Source organism: Felis catus, chromosome F2 (genome assembly GCF_018350175.1).
Source record: "Felis catus isolate Fca126 chromosome F2, F.catus_Fca126_mat1.0, whole genome shotgun sequence".
Taxonomy (NCBI): Eukaryota; Metazoa; Chordata; class Mammalia; order Carnivora; family Felidae; genus Felis; species Felis catus.
Genome location: NC_058385.1, coordinates 12,730,373 through 12,756,265, shown reverse-complemented (window position 1 = coordinate 12,756,265; position 25,893 = coordinate 12,730,373). Strand labels below are relative to the sequence as shown.

General features: G+C 44.2%; 2 protein-coding genes across 8 annotated transcripts in view; one reads left to right on the top strand and one right to left on the bottom strand.

Annotated features, from left to right (window-relative positions):
* Nucleotides 1–23,019, top strand: part of ASPH (aspartate beta-hydroxylase) — a 224,123-nt gene extending 201,104 nt beyond the window's left edge. For all 7 annotated transcript variants that reach the window (XM_045049890.1, XM_023248216.2, XM_045049889.1 and 4 more), the window contains 4 exons: nucleotides 2,559–2,694; nucleotides 8,111–8,202; nucleotides 8,590–8,723; nucleotides 20,812–23,019. In XM_045049890.1, coding sequence (XP_044905825.1) covers nucleotides 2,559–2,694; nucleotides 8,111–8,202; nucleotides 8,590–8,723; nucleotides 20,812–20,962 — 513 coding nt within the window. In that variant the 3' untranslated portion in view covers nucleotides 20,963–23,019. The remainder of the gene's footprint in view (nucleotides 1–2,558; nucleotides 2,695–8,110; nucleotides 8,203–8,589; nucleotides 8,724–20,811) is intronic.
* Nucleotides 22,619–25,893, bottom strand: part of CLVS1 (clavesin 1) — a 173,568-nt gene continuing 170,293 nt past the window's right edge. The window contains exon 6 of the mRNA XM_006943226.5: nucleotides 22,619–24,756. Within this exon, the coding sequence (XP_006943288.1) occupies nucleotides 24,669–24,756 (88 nt within the window). The 3' untranslated portion in view covers nucleotides 22,619–24,668. The remainder of the gene's footprint in view (nucleotides 24,757–25,893) is intronic.

The following is a 25,893-nucleotide window of genomic DNA, read 5'->3' as shown; positions in this document are numbered from 1 at the left end:
TTGAACAAATTCCAATAGCCACAAGGAGTGTTGGCGATTGGCCCATTTAAGAAGATGTGAATATATGGGGAGCATTTTTTTTCTTTTCCATAATCTTGGGATTCTTGAAAACGACCATCATGCCAAAGTGAGGGCTTTTGAGTATCTTTTTATTGGAATTCTGTCTTTGACTTGCTATTTATGAATCACCTACTTGGGATGAAGTAGCGTTGGAATTACTGATGAACAGCACCAGCGTGAATCAGTGTGATGGTAGCTACAGCTTTGGAGTTTGACACAAATCAATAGGTGGGTCTCACAGAGATAGCAGCGTAAAATGGGTAAATTGGTGTAGCCACCGTGGAAAACAATATGGAGGTTCCTCAAAAAATTAAAAATAGAACCACCATATGACCTGGCCATCCTACTTCTGGGTATATATCCAAAGTGAGATATTGAAGAGATTTTTGCATTCTCACGTTCGTTGCACCATTATCCACAATAACCAAAACAGAGAAACAACCACAGTGTCCATCAACGGATGGGTAAAGAAGATGTGATATATGTACACATAACACACATGTACACACACACACTGGAATATTATTCAGCATAAGAAGGAAGGAAATCCTGCCATTTGCAACAACATGGATGGACCTTGAGGACATTATGCTAAGTGAGATAAGCCAGACAGAGAAAGACAAATAATGTAAGGTATCACTTGCATGTGGGACCTAAATTTTAAAAAAGAAAAAGTCGAACTCCTAGACAAGAAGAGTAGAAAAGTGGTTGCCAGGGGCTAGGGTGGCGTGGGGCGGGGGGTGGGGGGGCGTTAAGGAAATAGGGAGAGGTTGGTAAAGGGTATCAACTTTCATCCATAAGATGAATAAGGTCTGAGGATCTAATTAACATGGTGACTGCAGTTGATTACACTGTATTGGCTAATTAAAATGTGTTAAGAGAGTAGAACTTAAATGTTCTCAGCAAAAGATTTAAAAGTTAAAAAATAAAAGATAAGTTTGTGAGGTGATGAATGTGTTGATTAACCAGGTGGAAGAAATCCTTTCACAATGTATTTTTACATCAGATCACCACAATGTACGCTTTTAAGTATCCTACAATTTTATGTGTCAGTCATACCTCAATAAAGCTGACTTTTAAAAAAGAAATAAGCCAGTAGACTCAAAGAAATGGAGGGGGAAAAAAAAGTAGGAAATCAGTAATCTTAAAATCTGGGTCTTGCCCTAGAATATCTTAATGTCACGTGATATAACAAGTGTTTGGCCGAAGTTCACGCCATGTTTTCATACAAATCTCTGAGGGCACCCGTCTCTCAGGGCCCTCTGCCTATGCAGCCTTCCTGACTCCTTATCTTTCTTCCTACATTGAATCATGAATTCATAAAGCACGGGTTGGTAAAAACACTTCACACATTATCTCATGCCTTGCTCTGTCCAAGAATCGGTCAACCAGTTTCGCTTGATTGATTCAAAAGATAGAGAACCATGTTTTACAAGGTACCTTAATCCCTTTTCGGGGAGCGCTAATTGTTGTTTCCATTTTTGGTGTGTCAAAATTTTTCTCTTTGTTTGTAATTTACTAGTTCTGGGTCCATGCTCTTGAGCCCTGATCCTTGTTGAAATCAGGTACTGTGTTCCTCTCTATCCATGTACCCATATATTCAACTATTCCATCCACCTCCCTTTTAACCTAGAAACGTTGGGCATTGTTAACATTTCATAATCCTGGTTTAGCTGTATGATTAGTCTCATTGTACAGTAGGAAAGCAGGTTTTGTTCTTTCTTCTGAGGGTAGTTCTCATTTGCCACTCCACCTGCTCACTCCGGCCTACTTTGCCCTCTGTCCTGCCCTCGTCAACATCGCAGCGTGGTAGTGAGGATTACCAGGAAGCGAGAGCTCCAGAATGCTCCTTCCGCCGGTCTGCCAGCCTCTGCCTGGCCACTCCAGGCTGTGCTGGTCCTAAGCCCACTTTCTGACCAGGGCTAACAACCCTTATAAATAAGAAGTCAAAGAAATAGGTTTGTTTGGCTGAATTCTAAACACGAGGGCATTTATTTGCTTTGTTTTGCTGTTCACTCTGTAATTCATCAAAAGTCCCAGTGGACACGTTTCCAATGTCTTTAAAATGTGATTAACGTTCACCGTGTTGAATGGCATCTTCCCGAGGACCTCTGTTGGAAGATGAACTCTGTGATTTGCAACCCACTTTGGACGCCGGGGTGTGACATGCAGGGTCACATGTGCCAGGATCGGCAAGAGCAATGGTCTTGTTCGCTTCCGATCTTAAAAAAACAAAACAAGACACTTACGTTTTGGAGGGGACTGTTGTCTGAGGGGTTATTGAAATTTTTATGCTGCAAAGGCATTCAGTTCTCAAAAATGATAGGGCTTCTTTTAAGCCCTTGACAGGAAGTCCCAGAGGAAATTGAAATAAGCAAGTAGTTGAGAGCACAAATTTCGTTACTGTGTGAATCAGATAAACAAACAAAAAGCTGAGAGTCATTACAATGACTCCCAAGGATGTTTTCGGTCCAGTAACACCAGAATCTTCCTTCTAGTCCTTAGAAAGAAACTGGAAGTTAATCCGCGATGAGGGCCTTGCAGTGATGGACAAAGCCAAAGGCCTCTTCCTGCCTGAGGATGAAAACCTGAGGGAGAAAGGCGACTGGAGTCAGTTTACGCTGTGGCAGCAAGGTGAGCTCCTGACTTCTAGATGAAAAAATACGTTAGCTAAACCCATCATTGTTTCTTTAAACTACATGTGAACATTTACTGGTGTGTGTGTGTGTGTGTGTGTGTTCACATGTGTATTTGGATAAATATATAAATAGTATTTTGATTCATCTGGTCTTTCCCATTAAATGACATGTTACACGGGCACCTGGGTGGTTTCGTATGTCAAGCCTCTGACTTCGGTTCAGCTCATGATCTCATGGTTCATGAGTTGGAGCCCCCACATCAGGCTCTCTGCTGTCGGCACAGAGGCTGCTTCAGATCCCCTGTCCCAGACCTTCTCTCTCTGCCCCACTGCTGCTCACTATCTCTCTCTCTCTCTCTCTCTCCAACATCAATAAACATTTTTAAAAAATGATATGTTACAAAGACTAGCCCTGTTGTGTAGGCTTAACTGAAAGTCTACCACGCGCTAATTACTATCTTAGAAAGGACCTACCCTGAGCCTCATTTGCTCTGTAGCACAGAGATGATGTCGCGTGCCAAGATGGAGTCACCATGGGTCGGAGATGATAACAGTCCAGAGTGACAGGTGTGACAGAGTGACAGGAGATAATGACTAGTGTCTGTGCTCCTCAAGAATAGGAAGTGGTTCACATTCCACCGAACATTCCTTGGGCTGAACCCGGGCTCAGGCACATACACGGGACTCCAATATGTGTGTGTTCAGTGAGTGAATATATCAATCTGTCCTGTAAATGAGGAGCATTGGATTTTATGTGTAAGGCTGTTTCCAATTCTCTTCTTGAGAAATCAAGTCAACCTGGGTTAACAGCCATCCAGAAACAGATCCGTGGTGAAGAGTCCACTGCACCAAATAAATCGAGAGGACAGGCGGTGGGGCTTACATTGAAGGACAAGTAAGCACATTTTCCTCCCTTGTGCTCTCGGAATGGTTTGCACAGAAGAGAAGAGCTACTTCAGTAACATTTTCAAAGACAGTCTCTCAGAAGAGAGATCACATGATTGTTAGAGACTGTCAGCTTTCTTGCCAACAAGGTTTTTTTTAAGGGAGTGACAGGGTCACTATGTGAACAACATGCTAAATCCGTCTGCTGGCAACTCACTAGAATGCATGAATTGTGTTGGCCTTAAGCATTCACCAGTTCATCTGATGCCTCGGTGGCATTAATACGCTTCTGCACCAGCGTCCTTATGCCCTCCTAGAACAGTGCTTCAGTACAGCAGGCCTCCTGGCAGTAATTTCCAGAACCACAGTCTCTGCTATAAACAGGTGCTTTGATAAAGTTGAAATCGACAGGGCATTATAGGCAGATAGAAGTTATCAAGCGGGGTGCCAGGCTCGTTCAGTCACTAGAGCATGCAACTCTTGGTCTCAGGATTGTGAGTTCAAGCCCCACGTTGGGTGTGGAGCCTACTTAAAAAATAATAAATAAATAAATACATAAATAAATAAATAAATAAATAAATGTTTTAGGCAAGCAAGAAAAAAATAATGGTGACAAGATTTGGTTGAAGGCAATATTTTGACTTAAATTTTCGCATTTAAAAAAATTTGTGACAAAATGTATTCCTTAAGCTGTAATATGTGATATTTTTCACTTGTTTAATTCCAGAGAGTGACTGCATTTCTAGCTTGATTTCCATTTTGACTCCAAATAGTTGACCCGTGTGTGTATTGGCTGGGGGGGGGGCGGTGGATATCATAAGTATGTGTTTTCCAGTTAGTTGCAGTTAATTACACAGAAATTAATTTCTAATTGTATTTTTTGTGTGTGCGCCCTAAGAGAATAGAAGTCACGTGGTTCCTCTTTTAGGAAGTTTTGTTAAGGTTTTTTTGTGGCCTTTCGTTTGTGGTTCCAGGATTCTGGGAGGAATCCAGGAGCCAGTTTCTGCGAACACATTCACAGTTTAAAGAATTTCGAAGACAACCAGTACCATAGCTTGCACGGACGCAGGGTGGAATCCTTGAAGCCAGGTGCCCTCTCAGGCCCTGTGGCGCAGAAACTGGAGAGAGAATCCTGTGGTGGGGGGCAGCGGGGGGGGGCGGTGGAGGGAGATATGAGGAAGAGAGGCAGCAGGGCGGTCTCAGCCACACTGAGAGCTCAGGTCCACACAAAGAGGCTGCTGAGTATCTGAATTAGTTGACTTAGTGGTCATCTAGTCTAGTCAGGAGAGGATGCTTCTAGATGGTTGAAGGCCATAAAGCTATGGCTGGAAATTCCATTTTTCTCCAAATGGTACTGGGTCTTGTGGTGGTCTCCAGGTAACACCATCAAGGCTGAAGAATATTTATTCCTTTTTAAAGAGACAACTGTTGGGGCGCCTGGGCGGCTCAGTCGATTGAACGACCGACTTTGGCTCAGGTTGTGATCTCGCGGTCTGTGGGTTCAAGCCCCGCATCGGGCTCTGTGCTGACAGTTCGGAACCTGGAGCCTGCTTCGGATTCTGTGTCTCCCTCCCTCTCTGCGCCTCCCTTGCTTGCTCTCTGTCTCTCTCTCTCAAATATAATAAACATTAAAAAAAAAAATTTAAAGGGACAACTGTTTGGACTTGGAGGAAAAGAATCAACAAATGTAAATAATGGGTTTTTTTCCCTAAAAATGTGTTTTCAAATTGCTAAGTGAATGTCATGGAATGTTTCTTTTGCTCGTACTTATCAATCATCACCAGCAGTGAACAGTAAAATATGTAGTTGGCAAATACACCATATGTGTGCACTTTTTCTTCCCGAGCCCATAGGAGACAGTGCTAACCAGTCTCAGTAGCCTTTCTGGATAAGCTCGAGCTGAACCTCAGAGTCCTTCTCAACACGGTGTTCTAGGGAGCTGCTGACGGTCAGATTCGTCGTGCAAGACGAACCTGTTGTTATCCCAGCAGAGCCTTGAAACTTAAGAAAGACAAAACCCAAGACCTTTAAACATCCCACCTCCGTGAATATTTCTTATGAAGTATTTTCACATGTAAATGAAATATCCAACTGATTCTTCCAAATCTGCATTGATAAAACTCCTTCTAGGGCTATCTTCTCCCAAGTCCATCGCTTCTTCAGAGTTAGTTTAAACTCGGTGAGAAATAATCAGACAGCAGTCAGGCCACACTGAATCCCTCCACTGGACAGTCTTCTCCTCAGCGGAGGGAGCTGCTTTTCACAGCTGCTTTCTAACCCGTGATGTGACCGAGTTATAAGTTATGCTGAAAGCAGAGGTTTTGGAGACCAGCAACCCCAAACTGGAGGCCTGGCTGCACCATTCGTTAGTTGCGTGATGCAAACATGTTCCTGAATCTCTGAGCCTCAGATCCTCATCCGAAAAAGGACAATGAGAACCGTGCCTCAAGTATGGGGTTGTTACTAGAATCAGTGAGTGCTCTCGAAAGATCTGGTACACAATTATCCACTAAGTGAGAGTGGCACTACTTTTTTATTACCTAATAACCGTATGTTATATAATAATAACAGTAAGGGAGGGGTGGTCTTAGGTCATGATTACTTGGGTAATGGTTAAGAACATGGACTCTGGGTCCAGTTTGGCTGAATTCCTGCTGGGTCACCTCTCTGTGCCTCAGTTCCTCTTCTCTAAAACACAGCTCTGACGGCACCTCCCTCGCCAGGAGTTGTAGGCAGCAGGTGAGTCCTTTTAAGTATGTCAGGTGGTTCCTGGCCCACCGTGAGCACCATGGAACTGTGGTTGCATTCCTAAATCCTCACCATCACGTGCGAATACTTAAAGCTGCCGATGGAAATCCACGAATGCCAAGCATCTACTACATGGAGAATATAAAAATGCTTTATGATGACATGATACAGGAATCTGTTTGATCAAACTGCCATTTATCATTCAACTCCATTAATCACTAAAAATAACAACTAATACTTTACTCAAGGGGCAAAAAGATTACTTAGGAAAAGCTACTGTACATATAGACATTGTTTTCTAGAACATTGGGGTCCATTTGAAGAAAACACTTTTTTCTTAAGTTTATTTATTTATTTTTGAGAGAGAGAGAGCAGGGGTGGGGCAGAGAGAGGGAGATAGAATCCCAGTCAGCCTCCACACTGTCAGCACAGAGCCCAATGTGGGGCTCGAACTCACAGAACTGTAAGATCATGACCTGAGCAAAAATCAAGAGTCAGATGTTTAACCAACTGAGCCACCCAGGCACCCCAAGGAGAATACCTTTAAGTTGCATTCCTTGTAACTCATTTTATTCTTGGTATATGATTATCCTGGGACACAACTAAAAATTAAATAAAGTTAAACTCAGCTTTTAGATGTAGCAGTCCCTTGTAGGACTCTTGAATAGGGAATTACAGTTTTTCTATCTGTAAAAAAAAAAAAAAAATCCATCATTTTTCTCCATGAGAGCAAATAATGCCATGTACATTTCTGAGCACGTCTTTTCTAAAACACAGTTATTTTGTCAATGGTGAACAAATTTATATAGTTCAGGATGCTTAAGACTATGTCCCAAAATCTGTGCTCCTGACACTGTCACTTATAGAAAAACATCATCTCTCAGAGACGCCTTCCCCTCTTCATTTACATCCTCTTCTTTATCAACGTATGAAGAATGATGTGTACAATGAAAATGACATTGAATTCCCATGAAAAATGTTCAGGTAACTCTTTGCTATAGTCCCAGGAATGCATTTTTAGGTTAGAAACATAAGCTGGTTTTTTCCTTAGGGAGTCTCCTGTGACTGCTGTAACAAATTACCACAAATTTAGTGGCTTTCAAATGACACAAATGTATTATCTTCACAGGTCTGGAGGTCTACAGTGGTCTCCCTGGGCTAAAATCAGAGTGTCCTCAGGGCCATATTCCCTCTGGAGGCTCCAGCTCCTGGAGTCTACCCACATTCCTTGACTTGAGCTTGCTGTCCATCCTCAAAGCCAGCAGTGGCCGGTCAAGTCTTTCTCCTTCTGTATCACTCAGACACTATCCTGCCTCCCTCTTTGATGGACTGAAGGACTCTTTGATGACATGACACCCACCCACTTTATCCAGGACAATCTCTTTATTTTCAGGTCGGCTGATTAGAAATCTCAATGTCTTCTGCAACTTTTATTCCCCTTGCCATGTAACATAACATATTCATAGGTTCCTGCTGGCAACGTGGACACCCTTGGGAGGGGGGCATTATTCTGCCTGTCACCGGGAGATAAATAGGATTCGGACTCACCTTGTCCATTAGACATCCTTAGTCAAGTCGTCCAACGCTGAGTGGAGATTTCTGGTCATTGCCCTGCTCGTCTGCTGGTGGAAGACACTTTATGCTTTGTCTTCTTGTGTTTGCTCAGCCTCCTCATTCCCAGTGAGGGTGACGATACAGATTGCCCATGGGCAAAACAGGGTGAGCTAAAATTTTACTGTGATTTGTTTCTAATGATGGTTTTACCATTTCTTGTTCTAGGAAGAAAAAATGAAAATGCCTGTAAAGGAGCTCCTAAAACCTGTTCTCTACTCGATAAATTCCCCGAGACAACAGGATGCCGAAGAGGACAGGTAGTACCTAGCGTGTCTTTGGTGACCCGAAGAACACAGTTATTAGGAATAAAGGAATGCTAATGTTTATAAAGCGACAGTTATTGCTTTGGGCCAAACAGAGGCCTCTTTTTTTCTTCTCTCTTTAATGAACGCCATCCCGTGTGGTCGATGGCAGAGCTGAGGGTGGAAGATGTTCAGTGTTTATCGCTTCGTGGAAAATGAGAGTCCTTATCTTCAGTTCCTTCACAAAGAAACTAGACGAGAATATACATTCTCAGTCTTCCCAAGTAATTCCTTCTTGGAAGAAGTAATTACTTCCCAAGTGATTTTCTGCGGTCACTTTAATGCAGCATTTCCTCCACCCCTCGATGCATGGATGACCGGTGTGTTACTTTTTCTGTGCAGATCAAGTATTCCGTCATGCACCCGGGAACCCACGTGTGGCCGCACACGGGCCCCACCAACTGCCGGCTCCGGATGCACCTGGGCTTGGTGATTCCCAAGGAAGGCTGCAAGATCCGATGTGCCAACGAGAGCAAGTATGTCTCCTGCCGTCGTTTCCTCTCGTGTCACCTCTGAAGAGGGGTGTTCCTTACAACCGGTCTGTGTCCAGTTGGGTTATTTCTCTTCCTTTGTAACTGAAGTAGGCTGGAGTGGGTGATACTAATCCACACTCTAGTCTGTGTCCCTTCCTTGTGCTTTCCCTGAGTCTGGAGAGACTCCTCGGGTCTAGGGCCGCCCTCCCTAATCATTTCTCCCCACACCACTGTCATCTCAGTGAAGAGCCTTCTCGCTTCTCTTTCTAGATGGACAGACCTGCACTCAGGACCAACCATCTTGTGCTGAGCCCTATACAGATTACACATTGTGTTTATTGCTCTACAACTTGAATTATTCATCGATGCAGAGGGTCCCCCTTCCTGAAGAAAATGCCCAGTGATACTTACGTGTGTTGCTCTAGGGGAGGCAGCACGGGGCAACAGAAACAGGCTGTGTGTTTCAAATCCCAGGCTGCCTTTTTCAAACCCCAGCTCTGCCACCTAATCCTGCGTAACCTGGGCCCATTCCTTAATCCCTTCGAACCTCAGCCTCCTCACTTACGAAATTGGCAATGATGCTGTCTGCTCTGCAGGATTATTGTAGGATCAAATGAAATAACACATACAAGGCACTGAGCCCACGTCCTAACATGAGTGGGATGTGGTGAATGTTAGGCCCTTCTGCCCGTGCCTTTTGCTGTCCTAATCCTATTGCTCCAGCCACCGAGAATGCCCTTTTTTACACTCATCCAAAATAAGCCTATTGCTAAGATCCAATGTCGTTTCATACAAAGGAGCCCCTCTTCTGACTTCTGAGTGCGTGTATAGTATAGATTCTCAGTAATCCTGTTCTGTATCTCCCATTGCTTTTTATCAGTTGGCGTATGTTAGCCTAATCTCTGTGAGCTAGAAGCTCCTGGAGGGCAGAAACCAGGTTGCTATCTTCTTAGTCATTTCTCAGGGTCCTCAGTAGAGGTCCGATGGGGCGGGGAGGTACTTCCTATTCGGGAGGTAGTTTGAGTTGTTCGTCTGGTTGTTGGCAGAGACCTGCCTGTCCTGCACGTGGCGTAGTGACACGGAGTGCTGTGGGAGGTTCAGATAGGGCTTTCCTCTGCCACACGTGCTTCGTCAGGGACATACCACAGGCTCAAATGTCAGAGTCATAAGAGCAGTACAGATGACAATGCTACAGATGGGACAATGGGCACCTAGCTCATTTGCTGCTGGGGTTTTGAGAATCTTGACAGTGGTGACTCTTAAAGACAGAAAGCGTTTGGACATTGGAAGCTGGGGGAGGGGGAAGGCATTTCAGGCTGAAAGAATAGGATCTGCGAAGGCACAGAAGCCAAAAATGAGAGAGGGCACATAGGGAGAATATGGAGTGATGTCAGCAACCACGAGTGTATACAACAGTATAGGTAAACTGATGCACATTAAAATTTTCGAGAGTTCATTTGGGCATACATCGATTCACACTGCATAGTGTCAAAGCAAAGGTGGGTAGGGGTGCCCCAGGGCAGGAGCTGGAGGGCAGGGTTTCCAGAGAGAAGATGCTGAAGCCAAGCAAAGGAAGTATTTGACTAGATCCCGCGTAAGCGGTTGGCCCTGCTTCGGAAAACCCGGTTGGCTGTTTGTGATCAGTTGCTCTTTTGCTTCACTTTCTCAGATTCAGGTGCATTGACTCTGGCTTAGACTTCAGTTTGCTTACGTAGGCTGCCAAGGCGTGGAAGCCAATCTCGTCTAACGGCCTTCTTGGCTAAAAATGTTAACAGCACACATAGAATATGGTTGGAAAATGAAAGAATAGAAGCCCAGTTATAGAAGGCTTTGATCAGTATTTGATAGTGGGATCAGACTCTTGTCAGGAAGTTACTCTGGAAGCCATGGCGGGGAGGATGCGGGAAGGCAGGAAGAACAGTTAGCACCCTGTCATGGTGGCCCACCCAAGAAGAGCTGGACTCGGGATGCTGGAAGCAAAGGGAGAGTAATGGGCAGGTACAGGAGATCTTATGCGCCGTGACTCAAGCGTGTGGTGTAAGGGAGGGAGAGTCCAAGATGCCTCGGCCTGTGTCCATTTGGGTCAGTAGGAGACTGTTGATGCTTTAGCGAATACTGAGAACGTGGGAGGTGTGAGGCAAGTTCAGGGAAATGGGTAATGAGTTCAGTGTTTATATATATTTTACTTAAGTTGCTACTGGAAGACAGTAATGGAAACATCCAGGAGTCAGCTGGATAGAGATGCCTGGAGCTCGGGAGAGAAGCCATGTCTGGCCATAAAGGTTGGAGAGGCAGACTTAGCAGGTTCTGGAGAAAACTTGAGACTCCATGAACCCATCCACATTTAGAAGACCGAAGGAGGAAAGAGAACCACCAGGGAGGTGGGGCGGCCAAGGGCAGAGGTGGGAAGAGCCAGGACGAGAATCAGAGACAGCTGGACAGGAAGAAGTTTCTCCCAAGATGAAATGGACCTTGTCAAGCCTTTGGGGACTCTGTGTACACAAGCTCTCCACCAAAGGGAAACAAGGTGAGGACGTGATGGGGGACGCAGGGAAATGGAGAGAATGCCGGGGAACGAGACCAAATAACCATGGTCAGTGAAGACGGGGAAGAGCACCAGGCCTGTTTCCTGAGTACTGCCTGTGGTTAGAAGTTTGTCATTTGTTATTCCTGTCTCTGGATCTACTTCCCTCCCTCCATCCTGCCTTCTATTTATTTTTTAAATTTTCTTGCCTGTCCTGCTTATAGATACTCTGGGGGAAAAAAATCACTAAACAAAAGACCACTTACGAACAGGTAGGGAGAAAGACACATATGAACTGATCCTTGTCATCCGAGGCCTGAGGCAGCAAGAAGCCCAGCTGGGAGGCAGTGAGGAAGGGGAGCAGGTAGAGAGTGCCGGAAGCTTGAACAAGAAGCCCAGCAGGGCTCAAACTGCAGCAGCAGCACTGGGAGAGCTGCCCCAGCGGCACAACCACAGTGCATTCCCCACGCCAGGCTCCCAGCAAACGCCTGGTGAGCATGCTTGACAAAGAAAGGGACTGCCAGGCCCTCCCCTCAAGCTGAAAGCATGATTAGGTTAACGGTCTTCACCTACAGGAAGTAGCGTCCATCCTGCACCAGCTTCGGTAAGCTTGAGTAAGAACGTTCACTTGGCCGCCCCTCAATTTCCACGGACTGTAAGTACCTGTTGAAAACAGTAATTTGCAGATGGTGTATTTTGCAGTGATTAGTAAAAAGTGCTTTCCTTGGGGCGCCTGGGTGGTTCAGTCAGTTTCGCGTCCGGCTCTTGATTTCAGCTCAGGTCATGATTTCACGGTTTGTGACTTCAAGCTGCACATCGGGATCTGCGCTGTCAGCATGGAACCTGCTTGGGAATCTCGCTCTCTCTCTCGCTCTCTCTCTCTCAAAATAATAAATAAACTTTTTTTTTCAACGTTTATTTATTTTTGGGACAGAGAGAGACAGAGCATGAACGGGGGAGGGGCAGAGAGAGAGGGAGACACAGAATCGGAAACAGGCTCCGGCTCTGAGCCATCAGCCCAGAGCCTGACGCAGGGCTTGAACTCACGGACCGCGAGATTGTGACCTGGCTGAAGTCAGACGCTTAACCGACTGCGCCACCCCCAAAAAATAATAAATAAATTTAAAAAAAAATTTAAGAGTGCTTCCCACCCACCTACCTGTTGTTGGGTCAGGGAGGCGATTTTGCAGAGGATGAAGTGCTTCCTGTTCTCTCCTCCCTGAAGAGCCTACAGCATCGATGCCTTTCCACCTCCTCATGATGACTGGTCAACAGCCTTGTCTGCGCCCCTTCTCTTGAGTTTTATGTTGTGTTACATTCTCATCCTCAGTAAGCCTTCACTCAAGAGCGGTTGGGTCAGGCCAAGTACTTCGTTACAAAACTCATGTTTTTCATAAGGGAAATGGCGCCATTTAAGTACTGTGTGATGCCTATGGGGAAAACAGCTGGGTATCTGGATGGGAGACAGGCAGTTTCTAGACTCTGAAGACAGAAATACTGAAATATGAAACCTGGAAGTGTCATGCTGTTAGTGTAGAAATACTATTAGTGTGGAAAGAGAAACACATAGACCAAGAAATCAGGCTCCCTTGCGCTAGGCAACAGGAAGCAATTTTCAGAGCATCTCGACTCCCAAAAGAGGAGGTTACTCGTAGCAATTCGTGCATCGTAGTTCTCAGGTGTGAATAATCACACTGCTGTGCCTCCAGCGCCGTGTGAGTCCTGCTAGCACGCGTCTTGTTTAAATATTCCGTCGCTGGAGACGAACAGCCGCGCTCTTTTTATCTGACGATGAGCTCACAGCTACGTGGCCTTTTATCGTTACAAATAAAAATGATCACTTAACATTAATAAGTGCCCTCTGACTGTAAAACTGATACGTGATGCACATTCCTTGTACGTAATTTGTAAAACACAGAGAAGCACAATAGAAAAAAGTCAATATTATGTTTGATCTTGATACCCCAAGATACTGTCCAGATGCTTCTCCATACCGCATGTGTGTGTCCATGAGGAGGAGGAGGAGGAACACAGTAATGATCGAGAGCGTGCTTGCTGTACGAAGTAGTTCTTAGCATGCCACAGGCGCTACATTATTAATTAATCCTCACAACAATCCTAAGGGATTATTGAAATCTCTTTTGTAACTGGGGAGACTGAGGTATAAAGATGCCAAGTAACTTCCACAAGGTCACTCAGCTCAGTAAACGCTGATGTTTGTGTCAGCTTCCCGAGGCTGCCATGACAAATTACCACAAACCGGATGACTTTAAACAACAGAAAATTCATTGTCTTGTAGCTCTGGAGTCCAGAAGTCCAAAGTCAGGTGTCAGGAGGGTTGGCTTCTTCTAAAGGCTCTGAGGGAGAGTCTGTGCCCTGCCTTTCTCCCGGCTTGTGGTAGCTGCTGGCATTCCTTGGTATCTCTCGGCTTGTAGACACATGGCTCCAATCTCTCCCTCTGCCAACACAACACCACCTTCCCCCAATATCTTCTCCCCTTCTCTTTATAAACACACTTACTATTGGATTTAGGGCCCAGCCTAATCCAGGAGGGTCTTATCTCAAGATCTTTCACTTCATTACAACCGTAAAGACTCTTTTTCCAAATAAGCTTACGTTCACAGGTTCCAGGTGGACATACTTTTTGGGGGAGGCCACCACTCAACCCGCTACAATATCAGAACGAAGGTTTGGTCTCGAGCAGGCTGGCTTGAAAGTCTGTGTAGCCTCAACCCCACGGCATCTAACTACCCATTTCTGGGCTTTTGGGGTTTTGGTGGTGGTGGCTACAAAATTAAGATCATCTTGGACTTGAAAGGCAATCAGTGTGAAGGCTGGTCTTCACGGCCAAGCAGCGAGCTGGAGAATCTCCATTTCCGCGCCATTTGTGTCATCCCTGACAAGCCCTGCGTTGTGGTCTGTCAAGCGAGCTCGTTTAGGATCGCCACCCAAAGCTGAATGAACTTGAGTCGGCGGATGAATGTGCCGCTGGCAAGCAGAACTCATCGTTACTCTCGTGGAGCGGCCGAGTTGTTTGAGCTCCGGACGATCCCACACGGGAATTCTTCCCACTGAGTCTCCAGGACGTGCTGGAACCAGGCTGCGGGAAAGAAGAGTGACTGTGTGGCTCTCCTGGAGACTCAGGCTTGTTGCCTGCAACGCACCAGCCAAAAATATCGCACAGGACCACCAGATCGTCAGGGAAGTGTGCACGGGTGTCACGTCGGCGGCACGCCGAAGACATGAGTTGGCAAGAAGTCCTGTGATGCCTCTTCCTGCTGCTGTGGAAATAATGGCCCTCTACCGCAGCATACCTCAAGTGTTTTTGTAGCGTACTCTTTCCATTAATCTCTCAAGTTTTTAATTAGGAAGATTGTGTGGAAAGCCTGCTAACATGTTAACAGTGAGAGAAAGACTTAATTTTTTAAAGTCACCGTGAATCGTTCATAGACAGCATTTCTTTTTTCACAAAGTGTGCAGGAAGCTAAAGTCTGAGAATTTTCCTTTGGACATCATAGCTCTTCTCTTTCACAGAACGTAACCGTCTTCCAGCCCAACCGTAACGTGACCTCACCCGTCCATAAGTCACCGCCCGAGCCTGCGCACCTGGGATTGCAGGTCGAACATGGCATTTTACCTGGATGTGTTCCCTGAGTATTTGTTACTAAATAGTAGCATTTTGTCCCCTTTCTTCCTTTCCTTGAGCAACTTGGTGAATTAAAGACGTCCAGTGAAGTCTCTTAACCACCGTTCTGGTTAGCCGAACAGAACCGAACGGAACAGAACCGCTGTTCTGGTTAGTCGTTGAAGTGATGGTCGAGAAATGGGAGAGTTGGGATCCATTTTGCTATGGCAATATTAAATGATGTGGAGGTTCCTGGGCCAGTCCTCCAAGGCTTTTCTCTCCATCTTTAGACAACTTGCATAATCTCTCTAAGCCTTGATTTCCTCACCTGTGAGATGGAAGAACAAAAGTGTATCTTTCTGTGGTTTTGAGTGTGAAAGCAGTCCACCTAGATGCAGTCCGGACTGTATTTACAGAGTGCTGTGTGGTAAAAGCACTCCGTGTGTTTGATCTTTTACTGTCCTCTTGTGGGATCGCTGTAGAAATGGGGACCTTTGTCTCTTACCTTCTAGGGAGTGAGACCAAGCACCCCTCTACCACTGGAGATGGTTCTTGTGACCTGGAGGAGGCGGGGCTTTAAGGAGTTAGGAATGGGGAGCACGATAGGAGGCCAAGGGTGTGGAGGGATGGAACAGATACAGATGGGGACTGTGATCTGATAGGCGTGGGGCCAGGAGTGATCCCGGAGAAGGGAGGACCGGCAGGAGCACAGCTGAGAGCTCCACACTCCGCTCCCACATTTCCCCTTTTCCTCCCCGAGCCCCCACCCTGGAACTGGAGGTCTGTGGGGACAGGGCAGCGGCATCCCATCTGGGGTCTTATGAGTCTGCCTTCCTCTGCCTTTTCTCTTTCTTGGCCCCCTTTTGGCTTTCTCGGCTGCTGGTTGACCCAGGACCAAGAGGAGGAGGTCCAGAGCTTCCACAGAGACAGGGGAAGTCCCCGGGCCTGTGTGGAGGGGAGGGAGGCCCTGTGGCAGCCGGGCCGGGCTCTTCTGTGAGGGGCTGGGAGATGTGCTAGGGGTGCATATGCACACGATCTGTCGGGAAGAGAGCTTCTTTGTGAAGTCAGCCGTCTTTCATTGGAATTGATATGTTGACCTGAAACAAAGCAGCAAATACTATTTCTCCATTTCTCAGATGGAAGCTTAAGCGTGCCCTGTGAAATGTAGTGTGAAGACCGGAGTCCTAACCAGCAACTCGGCTCAGAGAATTAAGGGAATTTTCCTGTGGAAAGGAGCCTTAGAGGCCATCTTTCCATCTCTGTCGTTGTACCGATGGGGAAATGGAGGCCCCTTGGTGAAGTGCTTTATCACATGGCTAGTTAGCAGCAGTCAGAACGAGAACACAGGTGTCCTAGCCTCCAGAAAAATGCTTTGTCCCGATAGATAGATAGATAGATAGATAGATACTACATAATACATAGAAAAAGAATGTGCGTTTGTGCACGTGTGTATTTCTGTCTTTGTGTATTAGGGAGAGAGAGAGAGAAGAGTTTTACGTTACGATTCTAGTATGTGCCAGGATTTCTAACGCAGTCAGAATTGAGGGACTTCAGTAGGTCAGGATTAATAAGTACTGTGTTATGTAGCCTTATTGCTGAGCTCTTTGACCCTTTTTCTGTATTCCACTCAGCCTGTTAAATGCCTTCCAGGCCACCTCCCACAGCAGCGCAGGCGCTAAGCATGTCCCCTAGTAGAACCGTGATCTCTAGCTGAAGGTCTGGGCTCTAATGAAGCAAGGCTGGTGACTTTGCGCTTTTTCCACAGACCCGCAGTATCACTGCAGACATCTGAACTTGCTTCCATAGGATTCCTCCGCTGGAAAATTAGAACCCTGTCTCTTGCCTACGTCACCATTTTAGCAAGGATCACTGAGATGTGATCAATAAAGTGTTTAGGTGGCAGACTCTATAAGCACCTAGTATCATCGTTTAGCATGAGTAGTGTTGACGATAATTCTGTGACACAGTGTGGTTGTTGGGTACAATACTGCCACCATTATACCAGTATCGTTAATTATAATTACAGTAATTTGAGAAACTGAAGAATTATGTGACATTACTTTGTCTTTGACCAGGTATTCTTGTATCTTTTGCAAACCAGGGAGAGGCGTGCTTCTCTCGATGCTAAGGCGTTCTCAAAGCCAGATGAGGTAGCCATCTGGGGAGAGGGTGCAGCCCCCCACTCTGGTCCTGCTCTCCTGAGCCCTGAGAGAAAGGCAGGGTGCGCCCTCAGGAAACTCAAGGGCAACCCCGGAAATCTTTTCTCCAGAGGGGACTTTTCAGGTCATACTTGGAGTATAACTTAGTCATATTTGGTGAAGCTTTGCTCACAAAGCAAGCGGCCTGAAAACTGGTTTCTTCACCTTGCAGTGAGAGTCTCTGTTATTCAGAAGAGATCTGAAGACCTTTGACCGATTTAGAGCTGTCGCTTTTTCTGGAAAACCTCATCCTTTCCCAAGCAAGGCATTTATCTCAAGTTAACCTCAGTCCCTCAGCCTGCACGTGGCTTGGATGGGATTTTTTTTGTTCTTCCCTTTCAGGTTAATGAGGGCTGCGCTTTTTGTCAGTTTAGCTCTCGTGAGGGATTGAAAGATGCCAGTTCTGAAGTATTGCCCAAGGAATCTACATTAAATAATTGGGTATCTTGGCAGTTTTTCTGGACAACTGTCTGAAAGAAAATGGAAGGGCTGGGGCGCCTGGGTGGCTCAGTCGGTTAAGCGTCCGACTTCGGCTCAGGTCACGATCTCGCGGTCCGTGAGTTCGAGCCCCGCGTCGGGCTCTGTGCTGACGGCTCAGAGCCTGGAGCCTGTTTCAGATTCTGTGTCTCCCTCTCTCTCTGCCCCTCCCCCGTTCACGCTCTGTCTCTCTCTGTCCCAAAAATGAATAAACGTTAAAAAAAATTAAAAAAAAAAAAAAGAAAAAGAAAATGGAAGGGCAAAGAGAAGATAACGGGACACACTTCCCCGTGAGTTTTAGGGCCCTAAAGGAATCCAACTCTTTAGAATACCTCCCAGATTTTTGTTAAAAAAAAAAAATTATTTCATCAATGGTTTACATTGGTCCATACTTGACTTAAGATATCTGAAAAGCCACAGACAGTGGTCACTCAAATTCCACCCTTAAAGGCACTGGTGTTCCTCGAATAAACCAGTGTGTTTCAACACTAAAAGCTTTTCCCAATTCATGGGGAATGTAAGTTAATGAAGGAGATGTTCAATAATTTTCTCCCGTAAAGCATCCCTAAGTCTTTGACTGTCTTACACCCATCAGAATCAAGTGAAAAATATCACCTAGATATGCAACCTAGAATTTTCTGTTCCATTCTTCGAATTACTTCCAGTATTTTAAGTAGATTCCAGATCCTCTGCCACTCAAAAAAAACTTTGAGAACCCCTTGCCATGATAGCACAAAGTGTATTTCGCAGATCTCTGAAATTTTTGGTATCTCACCCCCTTGGAAGATTTTTGTCTTCTCAATGAAGGCCAATTCATAGGGCGTGAAGCCAAGGTTATTTTTGGTAACATTATACCACTTACATATGTTATCATCTCTATCTTTCTTTTCCCTATTTTTTTTTCTGTATTTTCCTTCCTCCTCTTTTATATTCTCTACCCTTCATTGGATAAAGACACAAAGGCTCCTGTATGCTGAGTGACCCCCCAGGTCACACAGTAGTAAATGGCCAGTTGGTTTTAAATCTGCTTCCATTCAGGGCTGTAACCTGCCCATTGTGCTGTGCTGTTTCTCTCCCTCTTTCTCTTCTACCACATGTTCCCCTTTCCCTTCCCCCCACTTTTTTTTTCCTTTTCTAACAGTGGTGAAACACATAACATAAAATTTACCATCCCGTTTCTAAATATCCACACAGTTCAGTGGCGCTGTGTACGTTCGTACTGTGCTGCCATCGCCAACATCCGTCCATCCACAGGACTCCTCATCTTGTGAAACTGAACACACTGAACAACCCCCACCCCCATCGTTCTTACCATCTTTGTGAATTTGCTCTAGGTACCGCCTATAAGTGGACTCACACCATATTTGTTCTTGTGTGAGTGCTTTATTTCACTGAGCATAATGTGCGTGTTGTAGCATGGTCCGGATTTCCTTCCCATTGAAGGCTGAATGATACTCCATTGTACGCATGTTCTACATTTTGTGTACCCACTCATTGGTCCGTGGACACTTGTGTTGCTTCCGCCTTTTGGCTGCTATGGGCGATGCTGCTGTGCACACGGGCGTACTGCCGCTCTCCCGTCAGTGCACTGCCCCCCTTATCTGCTGCCTATATTTAGGCTTGTCAGCGATCCCCCATATACATTGCATAGCCCCACCAGTAACACTAAGACCTAGAACATCACCACCAAACTGTATAAGCTATGGGCCATTCCACTTCCTTTTTCTTGTCCTTTTCTTAACTTTGCCTTTCTTTTCAAGTTTGGTTTTAATATGTGTCTAATAATACTTAATAATATATACTATGTCTTGTGCTCTGGTATCTGTATATTTCTCTTGTTGATTTCACTTGGATGGAACTCCAGTAGAACTCTTTGAACCATAAGAGGAATCATAGTGAAGAGTCAAGCAGCCCACGTTTATTGAATGCAAGCTATTAGGCTAGGTGTGTGAGACAGCGTGTGACGTGGGGTAGGAAGGTGGGGATGAGTGGGAAAGTAGGGGTCGATTCTCAACTTCAAAGAACTTTCAACTGGCAAATATTCATTTGTTTATCATTTACTTTAAATAACGTAGAAATGTTATTGTCTGATTAATACAATGTGTCTGGGATGAATGTGCCTCTCACCAACACCCCCCCCCCACCCCGACCACCACTCCACAGGGACATTTGGCAATGACTGGGGATACTTTTGGATCTCATGACTGGTGGGAGAGTGCTACTGGCATCTAGTGGGTAGAGGCCAGAGAGGCTGTCAAACATATGCAGAGCACAGGACAGCCCCCAAGTTATCTGAAATCTTGAAATCAAGCTAGCATTTTCTATCCTATGATTTTAATTTTTTGCTAATCCACAATATAGAATATCAAATGCTTGCATGGAACTTTAATACTAAAGAAAATTTCCTAGTAAAAATTTCATTTTAAAAATGTAACTTAGCATGTAATAAATTGGCAGTAAATACCTATTTTAAAAAGAGAAGAACATTAGCATGACTAATAAACTTTCTTTGGATTTGAAAGGCATTGTGTAATTGCCCCTGCATATTTCTGTCTTGATTGCTTTATTTAGACTAGTACTATGTTTAGGTCTTAGCTTCTATACACATATTTTATGAAGTAATGTTGGAGGCCCTGAAGAATGTTTTACAGCATTGATTTAAAATACTCCATGGATAGCCCACTTGCATTGCAAATGACATTAAAAATATAAACAAAATCCATTCCCAGTCTGCCTTTCCATAAACTGGGACTTCTTCCACGAAATGGAGCTTTAACCAACGGAAAGCGTTGAGAAAATCATTTGGAGATGCACTGGCGCCCTTCCAGGTATCCTACGGGGCATGAAGATACCCAGGTGCTGCCCATAGGTCTAGACCAGTCTCTGAAAGGCCAAGGGAGGACAGCATGCAGTCACTGACCAGGAAGTCATGTGGGCTTGAGCCACCGGGGCACGCCTTTCACTGCTTGCCTGACTCTACAAGCCACACCTAGGCTTGTTCCGAGAATAATTGCAAAGCCTGTGGTGAGGTCAGTATGCTCTTATCACCAGTCCCCTGCCCTGTGTTCACGTTCAGGGCTCAGCATCGAAAATTGTATTCATGGTAAGAATCCTTAAATTCTTTCTTAATCGCCAAGGAGAGAATAAATGCTGGCTTCATGTTCCAGTTATCTGGTCATCTCCCAAAGGTTATCATGAAAGTGCCCATCTGCACACATAGCCATGGGTTGATTCTCAGACATCTGAACCCATGTTTTTCTGTTCCAGGACGTGGGAAGAAGGCAAGGTGCTCATCTTTGATGACTCTTTTGAGCACGAGGTATGGCAGGACGCTGCGTCTTTCCGGCTGATATTCATCGTGGACGTGTGGCACCCAGAGCTGACCCCCCAGCAGAGACAGAGCCTTCCTGCGATTTAGTGTGTTGTACAGGCCTGGGACACACTGGAGAGAGGCTGCCTTTCCACTTCCATCTCCTTGGGTATAGGGACACAGGTTCCAAATCTGAGGCCCTTGATTCCTTTGACTTGCAGCCCAAAAAATTCTGAGGTTCCTCCTAGGATTAGAAGACACTAAAAGGAATATTTGCCTTGCGGCAGGTCATGTAGAAAGTACTCTGCTGTACTTCCTCCCATGACGGCACCCATCTGATGCCACATTTTCAGGTGAATACGGGATAGCTTCTACCTTGTCAGCCAAAGATGCTTTCTCCACTTAGAAGAGGCCGAAATCAGTGTACGATGAGAAGGTATGTAGAAACTGTGAATGGATCGCTTTAGCTGGTAATCTTTCTATGCAATTATATTTTTCTAGGGTAGCTAGGCAATTTTGTCATCACGTACCACTACTTTTTTGTTGATTTTGGTAACGAGCTGTGTAAATGCTGTTCAATGGTAACTTTCCCCGTGAACCCATACGTCCCTCTTTTAATTATTTCTAGTGAAAGACACTCATAAAAGAAGCAATTATATTTTCCTACTACAAAGGAGAAAGATGTAATTGTGCTGATGTCTGCAGACTGTACTGCTTCCTACCAACTGAGTCCATTTGCTATTTCAAATCGTCATTGAAAGACGGTGTCTTAATTTCTCTCCTCACCATGCAAATGGTAGAGACTCTGTCTTTCTGAGAGGAACTTTTCACGCTGAAAGAAAACATGGAATTATTTTATATTGAGGTATGAAAGTGCCACATGAAAATTTTTTTAATGCCAAGAATTAGGACTTGAAAAAGTAACATTTCTCGGAGTAAAAACGTTCTCTCAGGATCAAATAGCGAGGTGGCTGCTAGGACATCGGGCTCCTTGGCCTCTTTGCCGTCTGAGAAGGGGCTGGAACCCAGAGTCTCCTTGCCTGTTGTAGATCCACGTGAGTGAGGAGGTCCTTAGGTGGGTCCCCACCACAATTTTGTAAAAATATGAAGGATGGCAGAGTGAAAGACCTCAAGAATGCCAGGATCTTAGTCCTGCGTTTAGGATGTCCAGATCGCCTTCCTCTTTGACAGAGTTTGGAAGACTCTTGTGTTTCCCTGGCTTGAGAAACTTCTGCCATTTAAATATAGCTTTGAAGTAGCAATCGTTGTCCATAGTTTAGCTTTAATGTTAGGCACGGCGTAGAAATAACAGTTGAAAAATGGTTTTGCCTCCTTATTCCAAAGATGATCAAACTTAGAAGAGTATTAATGCATTAAATATTGCATGTTTCCAGTCCAAACTAGAAATGATAGCTATGTGAATGTAATGATATTCATGTACCTGAATTTTAAGCCAATACGAACAAAAATGCTGAAGAAATGACACAGCAGTTACCAAATCTCATTCACGGGTAGAAAAAAACACTTGTGCTTCCTTTCCATTTAAGGACAAAGAGGGATGCTTTATGTCTTTTAAAAAGAGTTCTTTAACGTTGAAATGGACCCTTTTGGCTTGACGTGAGCTTCCAGTGAGAAGGGTTTGCAAGATATTTTCCCGTCTGTTTTGCCAAAACAATCCCACTAAAATAGATGAAGAAGCACATGAGGAAAGTATCGAAATTACCAAAGTCCAGAAGAAAAAGCAAACTCTTGAAAATAAAAAGGTGTTGTGTCCTTCAGTATTTATTGAACGGAAGAAATGACTGACAAAGGACAACACAATCCAATGCTCCTGTAAGAATATTCATGTCACTTACTGAATTTGGTTCTTACATGTATACCGCATACACATAAAGAAATTTAAAGTATGAGTTGTCAGTGTTAAACCATCATCTTACGTTCATTTAATGAAATCACGGACTAGAGTAAAAACTAGCTCTTGACTTAATAATTATGGTATTTCAAATCAGGTCACTACAGTAGGTTCTAAATGTTGCCAATTGAAAAGCCAGAGTTATCCTTACTGTTGTAAAGTGTTGGCAATAATCGACTCCGATACCATTTTAAACACTTGGATCCCTCAACTATTTTATAAACACAAGTAATAAAATGGATTTTCTAATTCACTTTAATTCTTTATCTTTCTTCCCTCTGTCATGGAATATAAGGAAAGCATTTTGGTCACTGCATTGGTAGAATGATTTTCAGTGTTACTATTTTGTTATTTGAAATGTCTACATAAAATGAATTGGTTTTACTTGTACTGTGATACAGTTGGTTGAGAAATATTTTTAATTCTATTTAAATTTTATTTCAAGGGTGGAATATAAAAATTACTTCTTATTCCCCTCTACCAGTAGAAAAAAAACCTAAAATACTAGATTCATTGAGAAAGAGATGTAATAAATGGTTACGATTAGTAATATCCATGGAGGGTGATTATGGCCAGGTGAATCACCTCCTGTCTTTGAATTTTTTAGTTAATTCTCCCAAACACTTAAAACATAAAATCATATTTTTCTGCCCATTATCAACTCAAATATTTTTTATTTGACATTGAGCACCAACTGGTCATACTAATAAATGCCCATGTCATGCAGATGGCTGGGAGCATAAAATATATGTAAAAACATACAACTCATCTGGGGAAACATGGCCCAAGTAAGGATATCGTATCCTATTCACTTTTATTTCATTTCCTTTGACTGGATAGTTGGGGACTCCATTTCTAAGGAGAATAGACAAAGAAATAAAATGATCTTTGGCATTTTATCCCGCAATCCTAATCTATTTTCAGTATTTGCATATTTAGCCATCTTTAAGGGTCTTCCTCCATGGTTGATATGTACCCTCTCAGCAACAGCCAGGTCCCTTCTCCACACCTTGAACTGGTTGCGGGAGGATGGGGGGCGCTAAATGCTTCAGTAGCACTTTTCTTTGCTGTAGTGACCCGAGTGAGGCATTTGAATGGATTCATTCATCACTGACATGTGTTTTCAGTGAGACCCCACCCCCCTCCCCCGCAGATACATGTTGCCTGTGACAAGTCACATTATTAAGATGAAACAATCATATTTCAAGTTGTGTGCGTCTTCCTTTAAAGTCAGATCATGGTAATCAGCTGGTGGCCTGAAAGAAAGATGTGACGTCAAAATCATTCTTGCAGGATATCCAAATAAGCAAACTCTGCAAATAGCCGGACCTACAAGAACATGCCCTTAGGCTGAACAATTCGATGCTGGTGATGAGGTCAAAGAAAATAATTCAATAAGAATGGAAATCACTGGAGAGATTACTGTCTTGGGGCTTTGCACTTACATTGAGCTTGACAATTGTGTCTGCACAGCTTAATTCTGGTGTATCTACTTGGAAGTGCGCTTAATCTTAAATCACAAAAACTGGAAAGGGTATCTGCGGTGCCTCAGAAAAATCCTTGTCCTAACGGAGTGTGTGCATCAATTTAGTTTCTCCTTTTTCAATTCGTTGAATACCGTAAATAAAGGGGAAGGGGAATACCGTAAATAAAGGGGAATGCCGCCTTGCTTCACCTCCAATCCCCTCACTGAAAAAAAACAACAAAAAACCATCTCTCAAGTCTGTTCACTTTGGCTGCTCAGACCGATGGCTGGTGACAGTCATTACTAGGTGGCAGAGTGGAGGGCCTCATGTCAAGCGGAACGCACATGTCTGTGTGGGTCAGTTGCGCCTGTGCTTCCCGGGTGGCTGATAACCACTGAAGGCTGGCGATCTGCGGGAGCGTGGGGTGAGCCGGGGTTCAGTCCAGAGCCAGGAGTGGCTGAGTGTTCTCGTTCTCTCCCTTCTCTTCATGTTTCAGGGTCCCAGCTTCTACCACAGACTGAGATCTAATAATAGGGGAAGGAGAAAGAAGCAATTACAGACCATTCATGGTGGCAACAATTTTGGAACCTTGGAAGGCATTCAGATTTTAAGTTCCCCTTATTAATCCAAAGACTCAGAATAACAATATAATCCCCCTCTTTTTTTGTATCTCTCTCTTGCTGGCTTTTTTGTGTTCTACACCACAGATTTATGGGGAGAGGCATCTTGAAAGCCTCTTTGCCAAGATCTTTTCTGGTGGTCAAAGCAACATGTGCGTTCTAGCCACAAGGCTGCCCCAGTGTCTAAACATTCTACGGATCTTGAGATGCGTCAAGTCAAATGAATACTGGATTTTTTTAATGTTCCCAAATACTTTTTAGTATTTAGTATTCAAGGGTGGAATACAAAAATTACTTCTCTTCTTCTCCTCTACCAGTAGAAAAGAAAAATTACAACACGAGATTCATTGAGAAAGAGATGTAATAAATGGTTACGATTAGTAATAACATCCATGGAGGGTGATTACGGCTAGTTGAATCACCTCCTTTCTTTGAATTTTTTAGTTAATTCTCCCAAATACTTAAAACATAAAATCATATTTTTTCTGCCCATTATCAACTAAAATATTTTTTATTTGACATTGAGCACCAACTGGTCATACTAATAAATGCCCATGTTTCTCAAGATCATAGGAAACTATCATGCATGATGTTAAGACCACAAGGTTTGGAATCAGATTGGTAAGTGTAGACTCTGCCCTTTACTGGCTGAGGAGCCTTGGAGGGGTTCTTAAAACTCTCTGGACCTTTATTCCGTCACCTGTAACACAGAACTATTACCTACTTCCCACTGCTATTGATAAGGACTAAAGCTAATCATATTTGTAAAGCATTTGATGTGTAATTTCAATCAAAAATTTAGGGGCATTCTGTCACCATAGTGCAGTAATAGCAACCCGTAGTTTCTGATAAGCCCTCTCATATCAGATGATAACAGTTTCTATTTTGGGTTTACAATGTGAACTGAAGTTATTTTCCAGTATATAGACAGGGTATAAGAGATAGGTGTGCAATATACATTCAATAAATGTTCACATGCTAAAAAAAAAAAGGGGGTGCCTGGGTGGCTCAGTCAGCTAAGTTTCTGACTTTGGTTCAGGC